At 43.9% G+C, this 23,601-nt stretch overlaps 1 protein-coding gene across 8 annotated transcripts in view; it reads left to right on the forward strand.

Moving 5' to 3' along the window:
• Positions 1-729: 729 nt before the first annotated feature.
• Positions 730-23,601, forward strand: part of ILRUN (inflammation and lipid regulator with UBA-like and NBR1-like domains) — a 30,715-nt gene continuing 7,843 nt past the window's right edge. For 2 of the 8 annotated variants that reach the window (XM_080367546.1, XM_080367547.1), the window contains exons 1-5: positions 730-1,075; positions 15,616-15,770; positions 19,424-19,621; positions 21,986-22,314; positions 22,726-22,833. In XM_080367546.1, the coding sequence (XP_080223672.1) occupies positions 918-1,075; positions 15,616-15,770; positions 19,424-19,621; positions 21,986-22,314; positions 22,726-22,833 (948 nt within the window). In that variant the 5' untranslated portion in view covers positions 730-917. Of the gene's footprint in view, positions 1,076-12,866; positions 13,026-15,615; positions 15,771-19,423; positions 19,622-21,985; positions 22,315-22,725; positions 22,834-23,601 lie in introns of those variants that run through there. The other 6 variants (XM_080367548.1, XM_080367549.1, XM_080367553.1 and 3 more) reach the window with 5 other exon arrangements.

A 23,601-nucleotide genomic window follows, 5' to 3' on the forward strand; every position in this document is an offset into this window, starting at 1 on the left:
CCCTCAGGCACGTCCCCGGTCACGCCACAGCTTCTCCGCCTACAAAGCGACGTCACAGCCGGACGATTCTATCGCGGCCCCCCCCCCCCCCCCCGCTGAGGCCTATCCTGCCCGTTGGTCCGCCCGGCACCTCAGCCGGCCGCCTGGCCCGGGACCGCTCGGGGAAAGTGAAGCCTGCACGTCACGCCACGGGGTTAACACCAGCGAGAGTTTATTTACGTTAAAAAATGAACGTACAGCAAGCATCCTGGCGCTGCCCCCGGTGCTGCAGGGCGAGAGCCGGCGGCTCTGCGTTCCCCTCAAGGGCAGCCCCCGGCGCTGCCAGTGACGGAGCCGCGGCGTTCAGAACTGCGGGAAAAACGTCATTTTGGGGGGAAAAACCCGCCCGCGACAGCTGCCCCAGCCCAGCTGCCCCCGCGCCGCCTCCTTTGCATGGTGCCGTGACGTCACAGCCCCCGTGCCGCTTATTTGCATACGTAAACAGGTGCGCTCGCCGCCCATATAAGGAAGCGCGCGGCTGCGGGTTATGCAAATTTCCATCCGCCGCGCGCTCGGAGTCCCCGCGTCACGCGAGAACGCCCCGCCTCCTTATGTAAATACTTCGTTTGCATGGGCGGCCCCGCCCTTTCGCCCTTGCGGCTCTCCTTCCGCCAGGGGGCGGGGCGAGCGGCCGGCGCTCCGCCCTACGCGCCGCGCGTGGGGTGACGCCACCGCGCCCGGCGCCGTGGCGTCAGAGGCGGCGTGCCCCTCGCGCCAGGCGGGGCGACGCTTGCGCAGTGCCGGCAGCGGCTGGCGTCGCCCGCGCCCCCTCCCCTCCCCCCCCGCCGTGCCCGCGCTCCCCCCTCGCCCCCATGCGGCGCTGAGGCGGCGGCGGCGGCAGCGGGGCGGCCCCGGGGCGGCGGGGGCCGCTGGGCGCCATGGAGGGCATGGACGTGGATCTGGACGCGGAGCTAATGCAGAAGTTCAGCTGCCTGGGCACCACCGACAAGGACGTGCTGATCGGCGAGTTCCAGCGGCTCCTCGGCTTCCAGCTCAGCCCCGCCGGCTGCGCCTTCTTCCTCGACATGACCAACTGGTGCGGGGGGCCGGGGGGGCCGCGGGGAGGCGGCGGAGGGCAGCGGCGGGAGGCCGCCCGCCCTCCCTGGGGCGGCGGAGGGGAGAGAGCGGGAGGCCGCCCGCCCCGCTGGGCGCCTGAGGGGAGCCACGGCCGCCCGCCCCGCTGAGGGGCCGCGCACCGGCCCGGCCGCCTTCCCCCCTGCCCGACCCGCCTCAGGGGGCTGCAGGCCCGTCCCGCCGCCCGGGGAGGGTGGGGGGGAGCCGCGCTGGGGGGCGCTGTGTTTGTGGCGGGGTCCCCCTTTCCCCTCCCCTTCCCCGGGGTCGGCGGGGCGGCAGCGATCGTGGCAGCGCGGAGGAGGGGAGCGGCGGGACGGGGCTGAGGGGGGGCGCGGGGTGGCCTCCCGGCCTGGGTCGGGGTAGCGATTTTGCCAGGTCGAGGAGCTCGTCGGTCAAAGGGCTGCGAAGCTGTTAAAGAGTGACTAATTGATAGGCAGAGGGGCATGTGATCCGGCGGACCCAGAAGCGCTTAAAGGGCTCTTTCTCTGCCGAGCGGGAGGTAGAGCTGGATTCAGGGATGGCTGACGGTGCCCTGGCCCCTGGAGCAGGCTTCGGAAGGAGGGAAAATTGTGGTAGAAAGGCTGTAGGGAGGGCTTCAACCTGCCCTGGTTTCCATGTGAAAGTTACCTGCGTGTTTGGTAAAAACTTAGCGTCTGCTGGCAGGCTAGGGGTCTCTCTAAATGCTCTGGCTTTCCGCGTATGTTTTGTCTTTTTAAAAGCTCTCTGTTGCTGCCCTAGAAAAAAAAAAAGGCAGGTACAGGTGGTCAGGGAAGCTGTAGCTCGAGGAAAACGTGGGAAATAGGAAATATAATGGTGAAAAGTAAAACCCTGGAGTGTTAGTGGTGTAGTGAATTCAGTGACTGTGGGAAAAATGTCGTGAAATTGCTGCCATCTGAACTGTGGGCTTTGACTCCTTATTACCACTTTGCATCTTTTAAATCCTCTCTTAATAGCTTTGCCGTAATGTAAGGTGCTAACCAAAACACAACCCTCTTGTTAGGTTTGCATCTCTTCACGGTGGCAGATGCAGGAAAGGTTTTTTCTGTTTCAGATCTGTTAACAGATGCTATTTAGCTAAGTTGTACTATTTTTTTTCTTAGTGGTGTAACACCAAATCCAGAAACCTCTAGATTGAAACTTTTGAAATCCAAGTGTAGGTCTTCATATCAACAGTTGGGAAAAAAACTTTCACGGAATTGTTGAACTAATAAACAGTAACAAGACAACTTTGTCACCTTCTTCCTTTCATCTTTCCTTCCTCCTACAGCTCTATATTGAATTATATTGGCAAATCTGCATCTGCAGAGGGAGTAAGGGAATAGTAAATAATACCATGTGTTTTGAAAGCTGATACAATGTGAAAGAAGGTCTCTCTCGAGGAGTTCAGGAGTTTGCTTTGAAGAAGTCGTTCACAGCGGAAGATGTTTTCCCAGTTTATTCGTGTGTTGATAATATGAATAAAGCTACCAACACTGCAGTGTAATACTGTTGGGGATTTTTCTGTGATGTTCCTTGGGACAACAGAAAGCTTAGCAGAGCTGAGCCTGAAAGTTACTTATGAAGATGCTATGTATAACCATAGTATTGGCTGATTTGTGTCAAAGAAGCTCGCTCTTTTTTTTGGGAGTATTTAATTTCTTTTTTAAGTAACAGTATCTCAAATACAATCTTATAAACAATGGCTTTTTAAAAAAAAAATAATTTTTAATTACAGTTGAAGAAAATCTTAAGTGGTTAAAATAGCTTTAATGTAACTTCAGTGGCCAGTTTGGTTCTGAAAACATAAGTTTTCAGAATTTTTTGGAAGTATTGGTTGATAAGCCTTGATGGATGGGGGTGTGTAAAAAGGAAATCTGTTAAGTTGGTGTCATGTATGCAAAAGTATATGAAAATTAGTGCAGGCTGTGGTGCAATTACTCTTAGAGTGGGCTTAAAGCCTGTGCGTGTTTAACCTTTCAGCAGCAGGGAGCTGGGTTAGGTATGCTGACAGGTGCTGCTCGTTTTTCTCGTGTGTTCTTGCCAGGGCGCTGCTTTCCTGACCTGCGGTATCATTTGTTGTGCCTGGTTTTGTAGGGTTTGCAGTTCTGCCGTTTTGTGTTTCTGTCCCGTTCTCCAGCTCACACCTCTTCTTAGTATGACCTTTGGGTTAGTGGCCTGAATATTACTAACCCTGCTCTCAGCTGTTGTAAAAAGGTGCAATCAAACCCCAATTTCCTTAACTGGAAGGACCTTTCCTCTGTCATGTCGAGGGACCCGGTGAAATCCACACTGTCCCAGGTGATGTTAGGTAGCGGCTTCCTAGGTTTGGTTTTTCTGGCCTAGAGTTAGGGTCAGAATCTTCTATCGCCAGTCTGTCCTGCAAATAATTTGTCTCTGAGACTGTCGAGTCACTTTCCCTTTTGTTCAAAGCATGGCACTTTTTCTGCAGTGATGATCCCTTTGCTCTTTCTCTGCATGAGGATTAATGTTCATGTGCGGGAAACGGTGAGGGGATTCACAGCAGGAGTGAGAGAAGTGCATTAACTTGGTAGACTGGGTTCTTTATAGCGATGTCCACGTACGGGTTAATTAACAAAGACACAAATCATTTTCACTAGAACTTTTTTCACAAGTGTGCCAAGCTGCTCTTTGGCAACAATTATGTATTCTTCAGGTCTGAAGTTACTTCTTCTCAGTTGTATGCCTTTCACATATTGTGTAGTAAATAATCCAAGTTGTAGTGTGTGTTGAAAGGATATTTTTAATAGTGGCTTATTCAGCCCGTTTGGGGAAAATAATTAGTGGTCAATTTTGAAGCACTATAGGTGCTTGTAAGCTGCCTTTAAAAGTGTGTCCACTTCTCCAGTTCACCTGGAATTGCTCAATGTGCTTTCGAAGTTCTGTCAGACTTGGGGCAGTACTAAGAAACTGCCAGCTGGTTTTATTACCAATATTGCAAAAATGCTTCAGGTAGAACATATGCACCCTAAGTTTCTGAAGCTGTTCCTTGATCTTCAAGAAATACAGGTTACACACTTTGAGTTGTGTTCTTCCCTGTTACTTATTAAACACTTTCCTAGAGTTCTGCCCCTTTTTTTAAATTACCATTGAGTTCTGTTTGTGGGCTGTTCTAACATCTTTGCTTTCTTCTACAAAGATCTGGCTTAGCCCTTTCTGAGAGGCCTGGCGGTAAATTCTTTAATGGCATCACACATTGTCCCTCTTTATTTATTTATTTATATTTCATTAGCAGTTGTGAGGCATTAGTGAGAGGCTGAGCTTTTGCTTTTGGCCTAAAACCAAAACTGAACTTCTCCAAAAGATGTTTTTGCACCGAAACGTTCCTCCCTCGGAAGGAAAACCCAGGCAGTGTAGTTGGGAGGGCATTTTGCTGCCATTGCATCTAGGATAAAAATCCACCCTCCATTAAATGGCATGCTTAACTCTGCCTGCTCCCTTCCCCCCTCCAGATGTTATGCCAGGCAGAAGCTGCCTGCACACTGAAGCACATCCAGCACTGCAGGTTGGAGGCTGTTGGGAGCGATTTTTGTGGTGAAGTTAAGTTCCATGTGTTGTCTGCAGCTCCTCAGTGTGATGTGATAATGCGGCCAGGAACGTGTCTCAACTTGTCTAGACTCAGTCTACCTACACGAGAAACTCCTTTTGAAAACCTCTTTGTGCTAGTGTTTTAAAAATAGGGATTGTTTAGTTGATACTGAATGAGTTTGCACCAAAATACCTGTTCATGTTCTTCTGAACATTGGAACGGTTGGTCTCTGCATAGATGGTACCAGGACAGATTGGATTTTCCAAAAACTCTTGCAAAACAAAAGTTTGTGTCAGCCTAGCCTTTACTGGTTTGCAGCAGTATGGAGTGGTGTGAATGTAAGAGCAGAGGAAACAGTACAGAATGTGCATTTTAGTTTTTGTTGACACCCAGTTAAGGCTTATTTCATAAAAGTCATCGGATTCCTCTGTTGCTGGCATGGAAATTGTATTGTGGCAAGGAAGAGGACTTTTTTTTTTTTAACTGGAGAGTATACCAGCTTTTGAAGGTGAGAGGCTGCAGAGTAAGGCTTGGAGCTCCTTTAATTCTGTGAGAAAGTGAATTCGTTTGATTTGAAGTAGCTAGTGGTGCTGGATTTAAAAATCCATATTTCAACAGAGTTGGCTGTGAAGGGATTCTTAGTTTGGAAGACTTCATGTATATTCCAGCAATTTACACGTAATATTTCGCTAAATTAGCCTTTTAGCTGTTGTTTAGAAAGCTGAATTTTTATAAGTCTAGTAGGTGTGATATTTAATTGAAATGTGTCAGATAATGATGGTTTCCATTGTGTGTAGGAAAGAAATTTTTATTGTTGTGAACCCTAGCCTTTTTTGATCTAGCTTTCTGGTGGAAAAAGGTCTTAAAAACCACTAATTTGAGGTAGGCAGATCTTTTCTGGAGGTCCTCATTTTTTTTCATGTGCTTAGAAGAATCTTTAGCTGTATCATGGTTTAACTAGTAGTCTAAAGATGACATTTTGCATAAAAATATTTATGTTTATCTCTGAAAGTACTATAGGAATTTGCTGTAAAACCTCTTTCTGTATTGTGTAAAATGTAGGGCACTTCTTAGCTTCCCTCACTCATACATACAGGTGAGGTAGTGATTAGCCAGTGGTGTTAGATTTTAACATCAGAAATCTGAAATTTTTGAGCATAGCAAGGAAAACGTTTCCAACATTTTTGTGCAATTGTTTTATTGGTCTTGGAGAACAGACAGAATATTGGCTTTTAACAAAATTAAAATTGCCTTATAAATGCATGTTTATCCCTGTGGGTGGGCTATTTAAATTCTTTATATCAAATGAACCACCTGTATTGCCCAGAAGTGGATGTACTTGATTGGGAGCCTAAAGACATGTTTTAGCTAATAGTTGCTTTTAATTGCTTTTACTCTGTGCAAGTGTTTAATTTTTGCTTTCTAGCAAAGACGATAGGATGCTACTTTAAGTAAAACTCGGATCTGTGGAGGAAAGCATGTCTATTTACACTTGGTATTAGTGCTGGAGTATAGGTACTGTTCGGAGAAATACTTGAAGCACACTTAGGTGAGACATCAGGACATACGGCATTTAACATAAGAGATTCAAATCAACCGGATTCACTCACACATGATGCATTTCCCACAGTGGGTGATGCTAGTACTCCTGGTCCTGATTTTTAACCTTGCAGGTGTTTGCAGAACTGCCATTAAACAAACAACAACCAAAAAACCCCATGCAGATATCTTCTGTTAACAGATTTTTGACCTGCTTTTCAAAAGCAGCTCTCCAAGTGCGTGTCAGGAAGAATTTGGGTTTCCAATACTCCTCCTCGGCTCAGACACAGGGAGGTTACCACATGTTGGCTGAAGGATGGTACCGGTGTGTGGGCAGGCTCATCATCTCAACGTCCTTGGCTTTTCTGCGCTTACTGTATTTAAAGTGTTGCTGGTACTAGTCATCCTATGGTATGGTATTCTTCCAGTCTTCAAATAGTTGTACATTATTTTTCAAAGATCTGTGGGAAAAGCATATATAGAAGGCAAATATAGGGACATGCGAAGTCAGAACAGTGCAAAAAAAAAAAAAAAAAAAAAACCAACAAAAAACTCAACAGTGCAATTGGTAAGTTTTTAGGCTTTACCTGTGAGGATATGAATGTCGAGGTGGAATGTGGGGCTGTAGCTGCACCATGAAACCTTTGATGGTGTGGTTATATCAAAAGCCAATTTTACTGATGATAGTATGGCTCTACATGCTTGGCCTGGTACAGGGGCTTGCTAGAACTCACTGCTGCCAGTGGAATACCTGCATTTTTGTTCCAACCTTTACTTAAACACCAGCAACCCGCCAAGAATTTAGTTGATCTCTTAAATGAAAACATTGGCTTTATATCATTGTTCAGATGCAAATATGCATCTCCACTATTCTTGATGAAATACTTCTGATTATAGACCTAATACAGTGTTAGATTTGCATTTGTACATTTGTTGTGGGGGAAAGAGACTGTTCTTGTGTGGTCTTATATCAAGATCTCTTATCTAGTTTTTATTTGGAAATCCTGACTGAAGCGTGAACAAATTTGAATTTCCTCAGCAGTTTGAAGGCAACATTTTTGTTCGTGTCCAGTAAAGTAATCAACTGCTGGCAGAGAACTCTGTCTGATTTTCAATAGATGTTCTGTCTTGCTACGTTTACTGAGTTTTCCTCTTTTTTTTTTTTTTTTTCTCCACGTGTGAGAAGTCAAAGGGAAGGTAGGATAAAACACCAAAAGGCAGGATTTTCTCTTTCCCTGAACTAAGGAATGTAAACCCTTCTTTCATGTTCATATTGGTGGTGTTGGACTTGCCACAGAGGTGATTATGCTGTTGCGAATGGAGAGTTGTGGGGTGTGTGTGTGCTTTACCTTAGAAGAGTTCAGGGCTGTCCGTGTTTGGCCTGACCTTTGTCTCAGTCCGTGGGACTCCTGCGACATCGCTTTTGCTGATCCATATGCAGGTAAATCTGAGGAAGACTCCCCCACAGCTCTGTATAAATCTCGAGCTTAGTTTTGATACTCCTTTCCTTTTGAGAGGGCAGTGGGGGGAACCCTCGTGTCATGGAGGAGGCAGGAAACCTGAGACCTGATCTTTCAAGTCAGTCCTCCTCCTTTCCTGGAAACTTCTCTGGATTAGCTCAACACTCATCTGAGCATCTATTAGGGAAGTGACAGGAGTGGGTGTGAAGTCTATTACTTTGCTTCTTTCTATATCAGGTGATAAAAACAAAACAGTCTTGTGTTCTTTATGTGTCTCAGTACAAAGGAAGATTTTAAGTAATCTAGGTCTTCCCGTGGTTCTAGTCAGATTAATATTTGTAGGTGCGGATCAATGGAACTGAATCTGGTGAGAAGAGTGAAGCGCTTGGTTTAAAACATTGTTTGCATTTTGATAAAGTTTAGTAGGGAGGGTGAAGATGAGGATTTAAACTTCATGGCATTCTTACTCTGAAACAATCAAACTGGTGTCCTTACGGAGGGAAAAATGCCATAAAAACAGGTCTAGTAGTTCTTGATGTACTGTTGTCAGAATGTCAGAGAACAGGGTTGCAACCTGTGAGCTGTGGCTGCTGCTGAGCAGGGCGTACGTAGGGTCGGCCGTACCCTATGGCTGTGGAGCAGAAAATAGTTTTTAAACTCTTGTGGCAAACATAAAGCATAGCAGTTGTCATCTTGGTACGTGTGAACTACTGTAGACTGTTGCATCTCTAGTGTCCGCAACTGTCCCCTGATGCTATTAAAAACTAACAAAATTATAGAATTAAATCATTTAAAAATATTTCCTTGGATAGCTTTTATCTAGTGAGTTAAAAAAACAAACCCAAACACACAGCTCTTCTCCAGAATAACTCGGATCTTTGACCTGATTATTTTGAATGAAATCTAGGCTTTAAATATATTGTATTTTTAACTATGGAACATACTATAATGGTGCTATGCTCCAAGTTACAAAACATTTACAAATTGGGTGCATGTGAAATGGAAATGTAAGCAGACAACTGCAGCAGAAGGAATTGGGTACCATATAATTTTAGTCCAGCTGGACTGCCTTACATGCCTGAACTTGTTCTCAGACAGTTTCTGTAGCTTAATCCCCCTTTACTTTAATGCAGACAATTATAGATTGGTGACATCGTTTATACTGAGGAATTAGTAGTTACAGAATCTTTTGCCTACTGGCCGCTCTTGATTACTTTCCACTGTGAAGAGCTGCTGCCTGTTTTCAATGGTAGCAAGTAGAGAGCAGCTCCTGCTGTGACATTCTCAAAATATTTTACCCCACACTTAAAGCTTCTGACCACCTGCTTTAGGAGGGCTCAGCTGCTGGGGGTGGCTGTGTGGGCTCACGCTTATAGCAGCATCGTAGTATTGATTCTGTCATTGAGACCGATTGCTGCTGTTTGGCAAGGTGCAGTGCTCAGCCAAGGGGCAGGCACCACCGCAATGGTTAATGTTATATATAAAATGTGTACGCTGGGGGGGGTGTGTATATAACAGCCTGCTAAAGGAAAGTGATTTCCTTTGGTGGTTTGGGGCGCACTGGAAGCGGTGTGCCTCTCCTGCAGCCTTTTGGTTTCTTTTCTTGTGCTGCCCCTGCAGAGAGCACAGTATTGCTTCTAGTCACCGCAGGTTTCTGTCTTCCTGGAACATCCCACCTGTGTTTGGAACTGGCTATTTTCAGCTAAGACAATGAAATGCTTTTCTGTGGCTTCATGTGAGAAAATACATAAGCTGCAAATTAACCAGCTCTTCTTCCCCTCCCTTTTCAGCTGTGTAGGTTCATCTTAAAGCTTTCAACTTCCCTCATCTAACGTCTTCTAAGGTAGTTTCCCAACCTCACGGTTTAGTGTAAGAGAGGTCAGGAATGAAGACAACCCATACACAAATTTTGCTTTCTGAAACTGTCTATTGAAAGCTATTCAGTGATTAAAATTCCAGTCCTTCAAAACATCTTGAGACTTTCCACTTAATTGCCACGTGTCACCTCTATTGAAAATGTTTGAATTGAAAACTCCAGGTAAAAGTGCTTCCCTGTGGTGTAATGAGTACATCTCTCCCCCCTGCACCCCTTCAGCTCTCTCCAAGGCTTTGAGTGAGGTGCCTCCTAGTTGAGGAGTGACCAGGATGGCTGTTCATGTTGTCCCAGCCTGTAGTGCTATCGTCCTGTTCCCCAAAAGCTGGGGCAAATAAAATCCAAATAAGATGCTAGAGACCAAGAGACTAAAGAGAGTGGATTTAGCATTGCCTCATTTGGATGTCCTCCATATACATTTTTAGTCTCTCCCACCTGTATCACGTAGAGATGTTCCATTATTTAGGAGTGAGAAATTATCCATCTGCCACACTATTTCTTTTGCACATTTCTTTCTGGTTTTAACAATAGATACCTCATGGGCTATCATGGTGCCTGGTTACATACTGCATTCGGAGAACGAGAGAAAGCTCTGTAAAGGTGGAGGGTTCAGTTACAGAAAGAGTACATGGTGTTCGACGTAACATCATGTTCTTGAGATTTTATTGTACTTTCATATTGCTGCTTAGTTTTTGCATTGCAAGTTTCCAGGAGGATAACACCCAAGTTGCTTTTCTCACGACAAAACATTGCGCCATATGTGAGTGCTGAGGATATACAATGTGTATACGTTACAGCTTGGGCACTTGCCTGGCTTTTCCACCCCTCCACAGAAGGAGAGAAATGTAACTGGGCATTTGCTTTATTACAGCTGCTCTGCACAACGAAGTGACAGAGTCCATTTGTCAAAGTGCTTTCTACTTGACCTAATAAATGTCCTCTGCTACTGTCTGTGTATGATCCAAGGGCTACATCCTGTGTGAAATCCTAAATCGAAGGCTAATGGTATTGCACTGAGAAGTCTAGCCTTCGCTTTTTCCAGCAAATCAGGAGAATCAGCGCTGGGAACTTTCTCCCGTTAACTGGTGATAGGTGGGGTGGCTGTAGGAGTGGGCAGGAGCTGGTAAGAGCAACACTTGGATGCTGCAATTTGAGCCTAAGCTGTGATTTGATTTGAATTTTTACCCCAAAAAATCTTTTTTAAAAAAGAATTTTTTTTCTTTATCTTTCATCAAATAATTTTGACAATAAATGAAAACCTAGATTCCTGTAACTATTCCTAGAGTTAAAAATTTAATTTTAAAATTGTTGTTTTCTACTGTAAATGTTACTTGCAGTGTATGTTTCACCACATACATTAGACAACGTGCACATCATAAGGGATTTTTTTTTTTTTAGTAGAAATCTTTAAGCTGCTGGATTGTGAAAAAAAGCCAGAATATGATCCCATGTGTCAGCCATGCATGATAGTTGGTGGGAGAGGTGTGTGGGAAGGTTACAGCTCCTGAATGGTAGAAGATCCCTCTAATTCGCTTTCTGCCTCTTTTGAGAATATCTGTTTGCCAGGACTCTAGTGTTCGTCGTCTCGTATGTTAGGGCGACCTGTTTATACAGCTTTCTTTCCAAGATGCTTACCTTCTTTACATGGAAAGAATCATACACTTTATTGGTAACAGAAGGATTAGGTATTGTGCATATGCTCTGCTTTGCGTAAGGCCGCAGTGAAGTGACCCTTGCACTTCGGTTTCTTCGTTCTCCTAAAAAAAAAAAATATCTGATTCAATTAATCAAACACAAATTTCCAATTACCTGTATATTGCTCTTTGTTTGCACAACAGTTAGGTTTTACAAGGAGGCCTCCAGTTTGTGAATTGATTGGAAGATTTTCTTTTATTTTGGAATACTGTGTGGTGACCTAGTTAATTGAGAGTAATTACTGTCTAAATATATTGGTTTAACATAACAAAAGGCTGTCTGGAAAAAAAACTGGGAAGGGAAAGAATGGCTCAAGATAAACCACCTCTTTGCAAACACTTAAGAGTTATTAAGGGACATCTCCAGAGCTATTAGCAGAGAAGGCTTTAACTTCGCTATTGTAATTTAGCTCCTGAGGCTTGAAACAAAGCAGCAGAGCAAAGGAATTGATCTGAAAAGGAACACTTTCTCTGGTTCTGTGGGTCGCATTTTGTTGGGAAAGCACTTGACACGTAGGAGTCATGCGATGCCCTTGGAAAGGAAGGGGTAGGATGCCAGTATTTAGCATGGATTTGGTTGATAATATGGAGCTATAACCTTTATTTGCTGCCTTTCCCCCTCTTCTCTTTCCGGAGCCTTGCTCTTAGGACTGAAATTGAGCACTGTGTTGATTTTAAGTAGGCTCACCTGGTCGCTGGGGTGACTTCTGATTGCAGGCTTTTTTTCAGGAGTTAGAGCCTAAATCCTGTCAGACCTGCTCTGTAAGTATGGCAGAGCAGGACTGTTCTAAAAATGGAAAAATTGCTTAATTTAGGAAAGGTAGGGAGGGCCTGACACCTGAAGGGCTATGTTAAGAAAGAGATGTATGGCCATTCCTGTAATTAGGAGAGATCAGTCATGTAAATTACACTGGCTGGATCTGGCATGCTCATCTTCGTTTCGAAGTTGTTTGGTTTATAATAGCAATTTATCTCATATGGCAGAGAGCAAAGGGGTAGTGTGGTGCAAGTGACACCTCGGGAGTAAAAGAAAGCAGGCATGGATGTGTAAGCAGAAGCCTTTAGATGATAACCCCTTCCTCTCAGAGCTCTAACTTTTTGTTCCTGTCCCTGAAGTATCTGCAGTCGGTGCTATGCAATTACAGCTGGGGCACAAAGGGAAAGACCTAAAAAACCAAGTATATCTATTTAAAAAAGAAAAGAAAAAGACAAATTTCAGGGCCTTGAGTGTGTTTGACCTTGAAGCCATCTTTCTTGTTAATGCTTGCATGTGCTTGTAAACTCCACTAATGTTGTGCCTGTAGCAGAAAGGCAGAGCAGCGAGGTATACTACAGTCTCAAGAACAAGAACCTGCAGATAATCAGGTTGCAGACAGTTTGCAAGTGGCGTGCATTTTTCCCAAGCAGTGCACTGCATTCGGAGTGGTGGTGGGGTGTTGGTAGTAGGGAAGGAGGGGGAGCACTGTGTCGTGGAAAGACTGGGAACAAAGCTAGCAGTGATACGTTGCTGGCTTTTCTGGTTGTGTAAGCAGGGAGCATGACTAAAATGTGAGCACTGTGGGTATCTCTTGCAGCAGAGCAGTGCCATAGGGCCTCTCAGTGGCTATCTCTTAGGGTTGTCTGTGTCAAAGAACGTGAACTTAGGTCAGATTTGCTTTGTCATCCTGACTTTGGCTCTTGCCACTTTCAATTTCTCTTTAGTTTCTGGAAGTTTCTTCTTAATTCTCTAGTGGGAAAGCAAGAGATGTATCCAAACAGACTGAAGGGCTCATTCCCAACAAAACTTGCTGCGCGTTAATCAAAACAGTGGGAGCGGGAAGGTAGGTTTGTGAATATCTGATCACAAACGGGTGGCAGATCTGTTTTTCAGCATGTGTTCTTTAGTTAGCTTTTAACTAAACGCTGCAGAGGGCTGGAGTTGTTTCCCAATGGCAAAGCAAGCAATGAAATATGACACAGGGAGGGGAAGAGGGTTGGCAGAGGGCCTATGTGCACAAATAGCCCACTACCTTTTGAAGCAGATTTGCAGCCAAGCAAACAAAAAAACAGTGCAGACTGCCTTACAAAGAATTACAGTGGGAATCTTCTTGGAACTTTTCCTTTTCCCTCTCAATGTCAATAAAAACTCATTATTGCTGATTCCAGAATCCTAACTTGCAAGATGTTGTGGTATGTCTGAAAACGTATTTATATGGTAGTGGATTAGGACAAGAAAGAGCTGTGTTGCAGTCTTTTATAGCTCTTAGAATACCTTTTGCCTTGGATTGCTGTTAATACAGGGAGGAATCCTAGTGAAAACTAAACTCTAGATCATAGTGTTAGCTGGTTGAGCGAACAGGAGTCTCTTGGCACAGCCCTTTTGTGAGTTATGTAAATCTTGTGCAGTGTATAAGCAACAGGCGGTTGGTGACGTAAAACCGAGCATTTGTCTCTATTTATTGGCTAATGTGACATGCACCCTTGCTGTAGCATTTGACTGAGCTGGCTGTATTAAATATAGCCTTGACACTCCTAAGTAGAAAATACCTCAAGCTGAAAAATGGTTTCTGGTCTGAAATGAATTGTTCTAAACGTGGAAATCTTAGACGGTGGCTCTTTTGTCTCCGTATCAAAGTCCGTTCCATGTTGATGGCGAAAGAGCTCACTGTGAGGCTCAGCGTGCTGAATTTGCCGATTGATTGTCATGGCCATGTTGTGCAGAACATTCCTCCAGTGCCTCCTAATGCTTTGGCTGTGCTCTGGGAGACTTAGCGGGATGTCAGTAGCTCCTGCCGTTAACACAGCGTGATTATCTTCTGTCATTCGTGATGGATTACCAAACTGATACATCTGTTGTTTAGGTCCTCTCCCACCCGCCCCCATCACGGGTGGCTTGCAGATCTGCCTAATGCTGCTATTACCCCCTTTGACCCAAGCTTCAGTGCTATTAGCTACTATGCTTTGGGTCCCCTGTGTTTTCTGTGAGGAGAAAGCGGTGATGCTTCTCCCATGCAGTTCTGATTTTATCCAGAATGTCTGATTTTTTTATTTTTTTTTTCCCCCATGAACACTGTAGGAATTGAACAGGAGGCAGTTTCTCTGCTCACTGTTTTGAGCCTCTTTCCAGCTGGCAAGCAGTCCAAAAAAGCCCTGTGTTTGCTTTTTCTCAGGGTCATACTGCAAATGTTTCTCTTGCTTTCACCTTGGCTTTCTGGCTTTGCTTTAGACACATGACACTCCATCACACAATACAAACCCTCAGTGTATCGCTGTACTTGGTAGTGCTGCTTCTGACTAGCCTTCTGCATTTGTTTTAGGTGGTGATTCCCAGTTCTTGAAGGTTTTTGTTGGTGTTCTTTTCTAGCCTGCTCAAAAAAGCAACACAGACTTTTGTAATCGTGAATAAAAAGCAGTTGTTATGCCCATTGCATTTGGTGAGATTTTACTCATCTCCATTCTCACGGCACCTGCTCACAATGTGTAAATTAGGGCCACAACCTCACAGATGTGTAAACAGAGGAATTACATGACTTGCCAAACACTTACGTAATAACTTAATAGTATATCGTGGAACGGCAGCTAAGACTTATGAATCCTCTTCCTGTTTGACTGTTCCTCTTTTCAAATTAATTATCACATGAGTTTCAACTACACCACAACTCGGGAATCAACAGCATTTGTGGCTTTCTGAAAGTCCTTAATATATCACAGACTTCCACTGTCATTTGTCTGTATTCAGTAAGAACTTCTGACTCAGATGGTTTGTAAGTTCCTTTGAGCTGTGACTATCCGGAGCTGAGCAGGCACTTTAGTGATTAATAAATAGTCTTAGAGTATGTGTGGCTCATACATGACCATATGTTCCAAAAGCAGCCAGACTTGAGTTATTATCCATAGCTACTGATGCCCTTTGGCCCTCAGAGTTATCATAAGAACGTTCTTTGTGTTTTGTTCATCTTATGTTCCTTTTGGACCTTTTGTGCTAGAATAAAAAAAAATGGAGAGGTTCACTCTTTCTGAAATTAGCTCAGGAAATTAGGCTGATAGAAAGAAATTGCCCTGTTGTTTGCATGCTGCTGTGTGGCGCTTCCCTCGGTGTCTCTTGAACTTTTTGGCAAATTTTATAAAAAGCTAATAGGGTAGAGCTCTCAAAGACTCGTAAGCTCGAAGATTTCCAGTGAAAATGATCCAGAGTAGAAAAGTAGTCTAAAATATTGTCCCTGGCAAGTAAAATGCTATATTTTGAGCTCTGTTATCTTGGCGAGTCCGTGTGTGGTAGAGATAAAAGCTTTAAAAAAACCAAACATGCAGCAGAACTAATACAGTCTGGCTAATATTTTCGCTTAACTGTTTAGGATGACATATGTAAACCTGTGAAAAAGACCTGACCCACCTGTACTTTAGGCTATAACCTGCTTTTTTGCTTTCTAGGAATCTACAAGCCGCTATTGGAGCCTACTATGATTTTGAGAGTCCAAATATCAATGTACCCTCCATGTCCTTTGTTGAAGATGTCACCATAGGTGAAGGAGAGTCCATCCCTCCTGATACCCAGTTTACAAAAACATGGAGGATACAAAACACAGGTAAGGCTTTTAGACTGTAGCAAAACCCATGTAGCGTGTATTATGTGAGAGGATGGCAGATCTAGTAGAAGAGATGCTGGCAGGAGGTTCAAGTGCACTTAACTTGGAATAGAGCCACCCTGTCAACTGAAGGAGCTAGCCTGCCAACCTGTGCGTATTCCCATTCTTACGTTGGCACAAACATTTAGTGGCGAGATGTGCGGCTCAATTCACCAGTCTTATTCCTCGTGCCACCACACCAACAAAAACTTTAGGAAATGTCTAGATAAAAGAAACTGAAGTACAACTTGGGGGGTTATTTTTGCTTTTTTAAGTATCTAGATGTGAAAATTGATGAAGACTCCTTAGCTAGTCATGGTTCTGATCACTTGATGCAAACAAATGGAGTATGTTTTTAAGTCAATGAAGAGATTGCTTTTAATCTCCAAGCTTTTTAGCTGGTGACCAGCCTGCATATTACCACTACCCTTCATCACGCCATTTCTCTGACCATCCTTGTTGTTTGGTCATTTGGCTTTCCACGGAATTGTGGTCTCTGTGAAGGCGGTGATGCGATGATGTAACTCTGAGAAGAGGTAGAGATTTAAGGGTAATGCGGCAGGTACCCTATTTAATATGCTTTTGACAGAATTGCTTTTTCATGCTCCGAGAGGATGCAAGGCTGGAGAGACCACATTCCAGCATGAAATAAGTCAAAACAGTGACTGGGATCCAGGAAGTGAGACTAGGCAAAATACATTCTCGGTGCTTGGTCTTGTTGGGATGTAGTCAGAGAGAAAAATGAGATCCGTGGATGCAGAGTGGAATACCTTGTCTTCGGGTGTTGCAATGACAGGATGTTGCATGAATGTTTAAGCTGTGTGTCTGAATGTAATTGACCTGCTTGCACTTTTGTGAAGAAGAATGATAGAACAACAAGGTATAATATCATGAATCATCACGAGTAAAGTTCAGATGTGTTAGTATTTCTGCTTGTAAATAACTGCAGTACTCGAGTGCTGTACGGATTTGTACTGAATATCAAATTATAATAGAGAGTAAAATTGTACTAAAAAAATCTAGGAGTGTTTCACCAGGATATGAGAGGTGAGAAGGGGCGGGGTGTAAGAACACTAATTTATAAAGACTGTGTTCTAGAGAAAGATCTTAATTATTTCAGTTTGCTTTTTCTGCCTCAATTTTTTTGATTTAGCACAGTGGCAAGGTGACATGTATAGCTTGCTTAAACTCCAATAACATGAAAAATTGGCAGGTTTTTTATAACAGTCTCACATACAGGTCTTACAAATGTAGTAAGTTTGACAGGTCTTGTTTCTCCACTGTTGGTATCTTAATTTGTGTGTGTTATGACCACACCTCCTCCTTTCTCCTTTCAGACTCCTTCCTCTCTTATTCCTCTGATGTACCCTTTCCTGCATGCAAATACAGCCTTAATTCAACATCCTAGTTCAAGCACTAATTCATTATTCTTGGAATGTTTGACCTTCTGAAATCCATGGGCCTTCTAAAACGAGGAAAGGAAGTTAGTCTCGACTTACGAGTTCCTGGCAAAGCCAACATTTGTTTTGGCTTCTGTGTGGGTTCAAGCCTGATTTCTCAAAACGTACATCTGTACTCTTAACAGTGGTGCTGGAGGCTAGATCTTGTTAAAACCATGCTGTTGAGGCATGTTTTAGTTAAATGCAACTTCACATACTGTGTTATGACTGTGCAGTTTAGGGAAGACCATGGCATTTTAAAACCATTTTATGGTTTAATTAAGGTACAATATCAAAGGACTGTAGTGTTTCCAGATAATATCTGCTTGTTAGGTAGATAACTGAAGCAAAGCCAAGGTTTTTAACAGCTCTACAGGAACCCTTGATTAAATGACTTCAGTTCTAGAACACGAAATACCTGAGGCATGTGTCACTGAAGCGTTTAGTGTCTGACGAGTATGACAAGCAGAGCTCTGAGAGATTGTCAGTTTTAAGCAAGCAGGCAGTAAGCTAGGTTCAGTTAGGTTTTCATATACGTTATTAAAAACTAATACCCTGTTCTGATACCTTCCAGGACGGTGCTTGGCTTGTCTGCCAAAAGACCAGTTTGTATAGTAGAACCATTGCTGAAAGAGCAGCAGGATTTAACAGACTTGCTTCCTCTTCCCACTCTACCCCCAGCTGCTGCTGGCTCTGCGGGACAGTTACTACAATTTATCATCTCCTGAGAGATGAGTGTACCAAAATAGAATGACATAATCATAATTTCATTTTATGGGGCTTATCAGTTGCAGCGTTCTAGGCACCTTGCAAGCCTAAAGCCATTAAAACCGATAAAAATCACATAAATTATTTAAACTAAACCATGTTGCTGGGCTGCCAACCTTTTCAGATGAGACTTCATACTCAACTCCCACACGCCATGGTCTGAGGTCACCTAGTCACTCAGCTCCTCTTTCAGAGACCTCCTTATCTCAGCACTGTTTCCAACTGTAGTGATATATCCCCCACTCTGAATGTCTCACTTTACTTGTTCACGTCATGCTATCCCTGCCAGATTGTGAATTTCACAAATAAGGACTTGACTAGAAAACCAGTCTTTGCCATGTCTTCACTGAAGTATCCACAGGAATTAAATTAGGAGGCGAGCTTTTGCAAAGGATGCTTTTTGGGGTAACCTAAGGTCAGATCAGCATCCACTTTCTCGTCTTAAACTAGACATGGAGTGGTTCCAAGCCTCTTCGTTCAGGCTTTCCTTTGCTGTTTCCATCAACCTCAACGAAGCATTAGGTATTCTCAAAGTCATTGGCTTAGTCATGTCACATTACTGGGGAAGAAGCAAAAAAAAATGCTGCTAAACTGATTTTTCACTAGTCTCAGAAGCACTTTTCTTTTTGTCTGCCCCAGTATTTGTTATCTTTGGTGGAGATGGCTGTGCTTGCATGCACTGTTTTCTCTACCTCTACAGATTGCCAGGTCATGCTGTCAGTCCCAGTATCTGCAGTCTAAACATTGATCTCCTCAAATAAATCATATGTTCTCAAACCTTTCCACCTGTGCACAAGGCTGAGGGAAGGGTTGGTGAAAGAAGGGAAATAAATCCATCTACAAAATAGTACTAGCTCTTCAATTATAGTTCAAACTGTGAATTCCTCCTGAGACTGCTAACAGGCTTAAAAAAGAATGAATCCCTGAAAGAAAATGTTCTGGGCGCTTTGTATTAATAACGTGTATTTTGATGTCTCAAGACTCAGGAGCTGCATGTAGGGAGGCAGGAAGAAATGAGGAGGGGGGGAACCCACCTAGGGCTGACCTCATCTTTGTGTCTAGCATTGATAAAATATATATGTGTGTCGGTTATGTTGATTTTCTTTTTTTTTTGTGGCTGTTACACTGTGATTTTGAGAATTTTCCGGTGTAAAGAAGACCTAGGGATTATTCAAACAGAAATATGAATTGTCCTGCTGGTCTCTAAATGGACCAGTTAAGCGTTGTGTGAAAACTATTCTTCTTCAGCATCCATCGCTGGCTGTGTTATGTATATCTTGGTATTCCTTTGACTGTCCAACAATTGCACAACTGTTTTAATAAGCATGTTTCATCCAGTCTTACACAAACAGACACAGAGCTTTTCCTGGTGCACTGTCAGTAATTCTTTCTTCTGTTTAATCCCAGGGACAGAGGCGTGGCCCCCAGGGGTTTGTCTGAAGTATGTCGGGGGAGACCAGTTTGGCCACGTAAACATGGTGATGGTCAGGTCCCTGGAGCCCCAGGAGATTGCAGACGTCAGTGTTCAGATGTGCAGCCCCAGCACAGCAGGAATGTATCAGGGACAGTGGCGAATGTGCACTGCCACAGGACTCTATTACGGAGGTGAGTGATCCCTTTTTGCGGTTCTTCAGGCTTTTCTTCCTCATACTCCTGCTGCAGACGAAAAGGATGCTCCTGGCCCCTTGCAGATGTTCTCCCGATAACCAAATGGTGACAGTACAGGTCTGCCAGCTCCGAGACTAAATCTAGAAAACAGAATAGAGAAAACATTAAATGAACTACTATGTTGTCTTGGTCAGCGCAGGTATGTTTTCTAAACACTGGAACAAATTATGGATTACACAAAGCTCTGAAAAACAAAGGGACTTGCATTTCTTTAGGAGATTCTTTCCAGTTGGTCCTTGCTGGGATTCTTTCGCAGTGAACTCCATAAAATCTACATACGTAAAAATCTATGGAAGTGGTGAAAACCTCATCTGAGAAGTTCAGGCCTGGGTTTTAATACAGTAATTTAATGCATCCGCTGTGAACCATATTTCTGTATTTTAAAAAAAACACTTTTTGATATTTTGCCTGGTGCCTCAGCCTGAGCCACCAACATCTTCATTCATTTTGAGTCTTTCAGTCATTTTTAGCCAGCTTTAGTTTATACTGAGAACATCTTTGTATCTGTTTTGGCAGTTGGGATTATCCCAAGTTACATGGGCTTGAGTGAGAGATGTTAGCACTTGAAGTCAAAAATAACTCTTTGCTCAGAAGTAGGGGGGTCTGCGCGGGATGGTTGGGAAACGTGCGACTCCTCGGTGTCAAAAGGGGATGTAACTTGTCCCTGGAGAAAGGGCATTAGTTCCTCCGCGCAGGTTGGAAGGCCTCCTCAGCTTACATTCCCTGCCACAGCCCCGTGTGTGTGTAAAGCTGAGTGTTTCCCAGCTGCTGACAGTTTAAAATCTTCCTAAACTTCCTGAAGTTGCACATTTTGAAAGGAAACAACCAACAAATGAAAATCCCTTTGGCTATCGAGTTCTGGCTCAAAGCTACCCTTCCCCCGCTGTATAATTAAGGGCGTTAATGCTAGCCGGCCCCCAGAGGTCAGGCCCCGCAGCAGCGTGAGAGCCTGGCGAGTGGCCGCGGCTGTTGCCCGGTGGTCTTGGGGGGGCCACCGGGGCGAGCGGGCCAGGCGTTGTGCCGCGGGCGGGCAGCAGGGGGCGCCGCAGTGCCGCTCCGCGGCGGGGCCGGGGATGGGGGCGGACGGGCGCGGGGGGCACGGGCTGTTGTGGCGCTTAGTGGGTATTTACGGGGCCCTTACGGCCCCGGCAGGGTGCTGGGGACCTTCAGCGAGTTGCATTTGTGGAAGGGAAAAAAATCCCGCTGCCTTTAATTGGGTCGTAAAATGCAAAGTAATGAGCCCGGCCCTGATAAACCTGGGGAGGGGCTGGGGGGATTGCTGGCTGAGTTAATGGCACACAGCAAAAGTACCTGCTGTCTGCTCCCGCAGGCCAGCAGTGGCAGCACGAAAGAGCCTCTCGTAGGTTAACGCTTGACTGCAGAAAACCTGGAAACGATTACATGTGACATGAGGTGCTGTTATTAGATCTGCTGAGATGAGATAAGGTATTGCTGCTGTTCTTCTTTAATTCTCCCTCTCCGTGCAGCAAAACAAAAGTGGAGCACGTTTAATGGAGAAGTGGAGAGAAAAGGGAAAAAAAAGGCAGTAAGGCTGAATTTGGATACATACCAAGAAATGTGTTTATGTAAATAGGCCATAATGTTTGCATGAAGTGTAAATGAAATGGTAAGTAAAATAACAATCTTATCTATGTACAAGAGGCAGACATGCATTAGGTAAGAACTGTAAATACGTTCCTTATACTAACCAGTAGTTTGTGAATTTGGGTAATAGTCTACCAAGACTGGGTGTCTTATCCACCCACTGTGAGTGTTTTGGAACTGGAATAGAGATATCTTGCAGTGAGTTGTCATAAACATAGTTACCTTCTAAGTCACCCTTTTGTTGTTTTATTTTAATAGTCAAGCCTTTCAAAGCTAAACAAAAAACATTGCCTTTTCTGTACCGTCAGAGCAGGAGATTGGCAGTGATATTTCCTGGCTCTCATTTCAGTCTTGCTGCATAGCCTTGGATAAAGTCACTTAAGGTTTTCTTTTTTCAGTGCATCCTATTGGTAACCTGAAGGTATGGAACTTCAAGTTGCCATCTCAATTTGCGTTTTTTATGTTCTTAGCTGCTTCATGTAAGTTCAGTGGGAGTAAACGTTGCCTGGTTTTCTTGAAAGATTGGACACTAAATTAGTGTTTAATCGGTACTTCTGATGCTTCGTAAAAATGTACTTTAAACGATCAGTCTTTTTTTCATTCTATTGTGAAGGATGGAATTCATGTTCTGTTTTTCTCCTTCCCACTTCATAAACTCCATCTAGTGACAACCTGAGTGTCTGTCTTTTCCCACAGATGTCATCTGGGTGATCCTCAGCGTGGAAGTTGGAGGACTTCTAGGTGTAACACAGCAGCTGTCATCCTTTGAAACAGAGTTCAACACGCAACCGCATCGCAAGGTAGAAGGAAACTTTAACCCATTCGCCTCTCCACAGAAGAACAGGCAACCAGATGAAAACAACCTAAAAGACCCTGGGGGTTCCGAGCTAGGCACAATCAGCAAAAACACATGGGGGCCTGCTCCCGACCAAATCGAACAAGATCAGAATGGACTGTCACAAAACTCTGTAAATCTCTCCCCCAGCAGTCACTCGAACAACTTGTCGGTAGTGACATACAGTAAGGTAGGTGCCCTGGGAGAACAGGAGAATGGGTAGGTGATGAGACTGTGATGTATGTAATAGTTCTTCGTTACAAACTGCAAAGCCCTTCCCTTCTGCTTCTGCCAGACCTGCTAAGGAAGGTTTTGAATTTGACTGTCTGACTCTGCCAACTCCTCATGTTATATTAAAATATTTTTGCCTCTGATAGACTCTACCAGATCTACCTTTTTGTTTTTGCTTCAAGTCCTTCTTAAAATTTATATAATCTTGTCTGGGTGCTGTAACTATTAGTGGCTGGAGCCCGCTCCAGTTGCGTGTGCAAATAAGTCAAAATATCTCTCTAGATGTGCTCCTGAGTTTTAAATAATTTTGAAAAGAGGAAAAAAAACCACACCCCCAAATTCTAAGATTAACCAGATAACTTCTTTTTAGCTGGTGTGGGGAGACTACAGAGCTCAACGTTTTGATCCCAGAAGCTACCTGTCAGGAACAGTCAATCAAAGGACTATTCCTGTCTATGTCCTTGTCTTGTTTATAATTGTAGGTAACTGAAATTATCTTTACTTTAAATCTCTCATAAAAGCTTGCTTGGTGGATGCTATATGAGTCTGAGTGATATTTTGACTGTTTTTATTTGCTTGTGTGTGAAAAATGAATTGCAGGATTATTTACAATTCAGAATCCACCTGTTAATGCAGCCAGTATGTGTAGGTGTGTACTGTCGTATGTCAAACTAGTTTGATTTTTAAAATCCTTTAAAAATGCTTTACTGTACTTTAAGCAGGCTGTGTAGGACAATAACACTTGGTTGCTGAATGACTTAATAAAGCCCTAATGTTAGTTCACCTACAGCACTTTAGTTCCTAACTGGATGAACTGCCTGTCCTCTACCAGTGGATCATATTTTAGTGACCTACTTTGCACCAGGGCTATGCATTTTTTTACTGATGGCATGCGCAGGATTAACTGTTTGACAGGCTACCAATCACCCTTCTTGTGTTTTGCACCTCAAACATAAATTGCTATAAGCTGTATTGGCTCCTGCTTCGAGATTCTTGCACACTAAAAGTGAAATGGATGGCTTAGGAAATGATTGAAAAATAAAGCCTTTCACCGATCCGTTCAAATACAACCTGAAATTAGCAGTGACTGAAAGTCACTGCCTTTTAGTGGTTGCTTGGTGGATAGCAGTGTTCCCTGAAGGGACAGGCCATTGTCTGACTGCAGAGGCTGTCTAGATACCGGTACAGCTGCTCTGCATAAACTATCTCAGGTGCTTCAGGCAGGGAGTACTGCTCTACGGCTGTC

This window comes from Falco punctatus, assembly GCF_963210335.1.
Source record: "Falco punctatus genome assembly, chromosome: 17".
NCBI lineage: Eukaryota > Metazoa > Chordata > Aves > Falconiformes > Falconidae > Falco > Falco punctatus.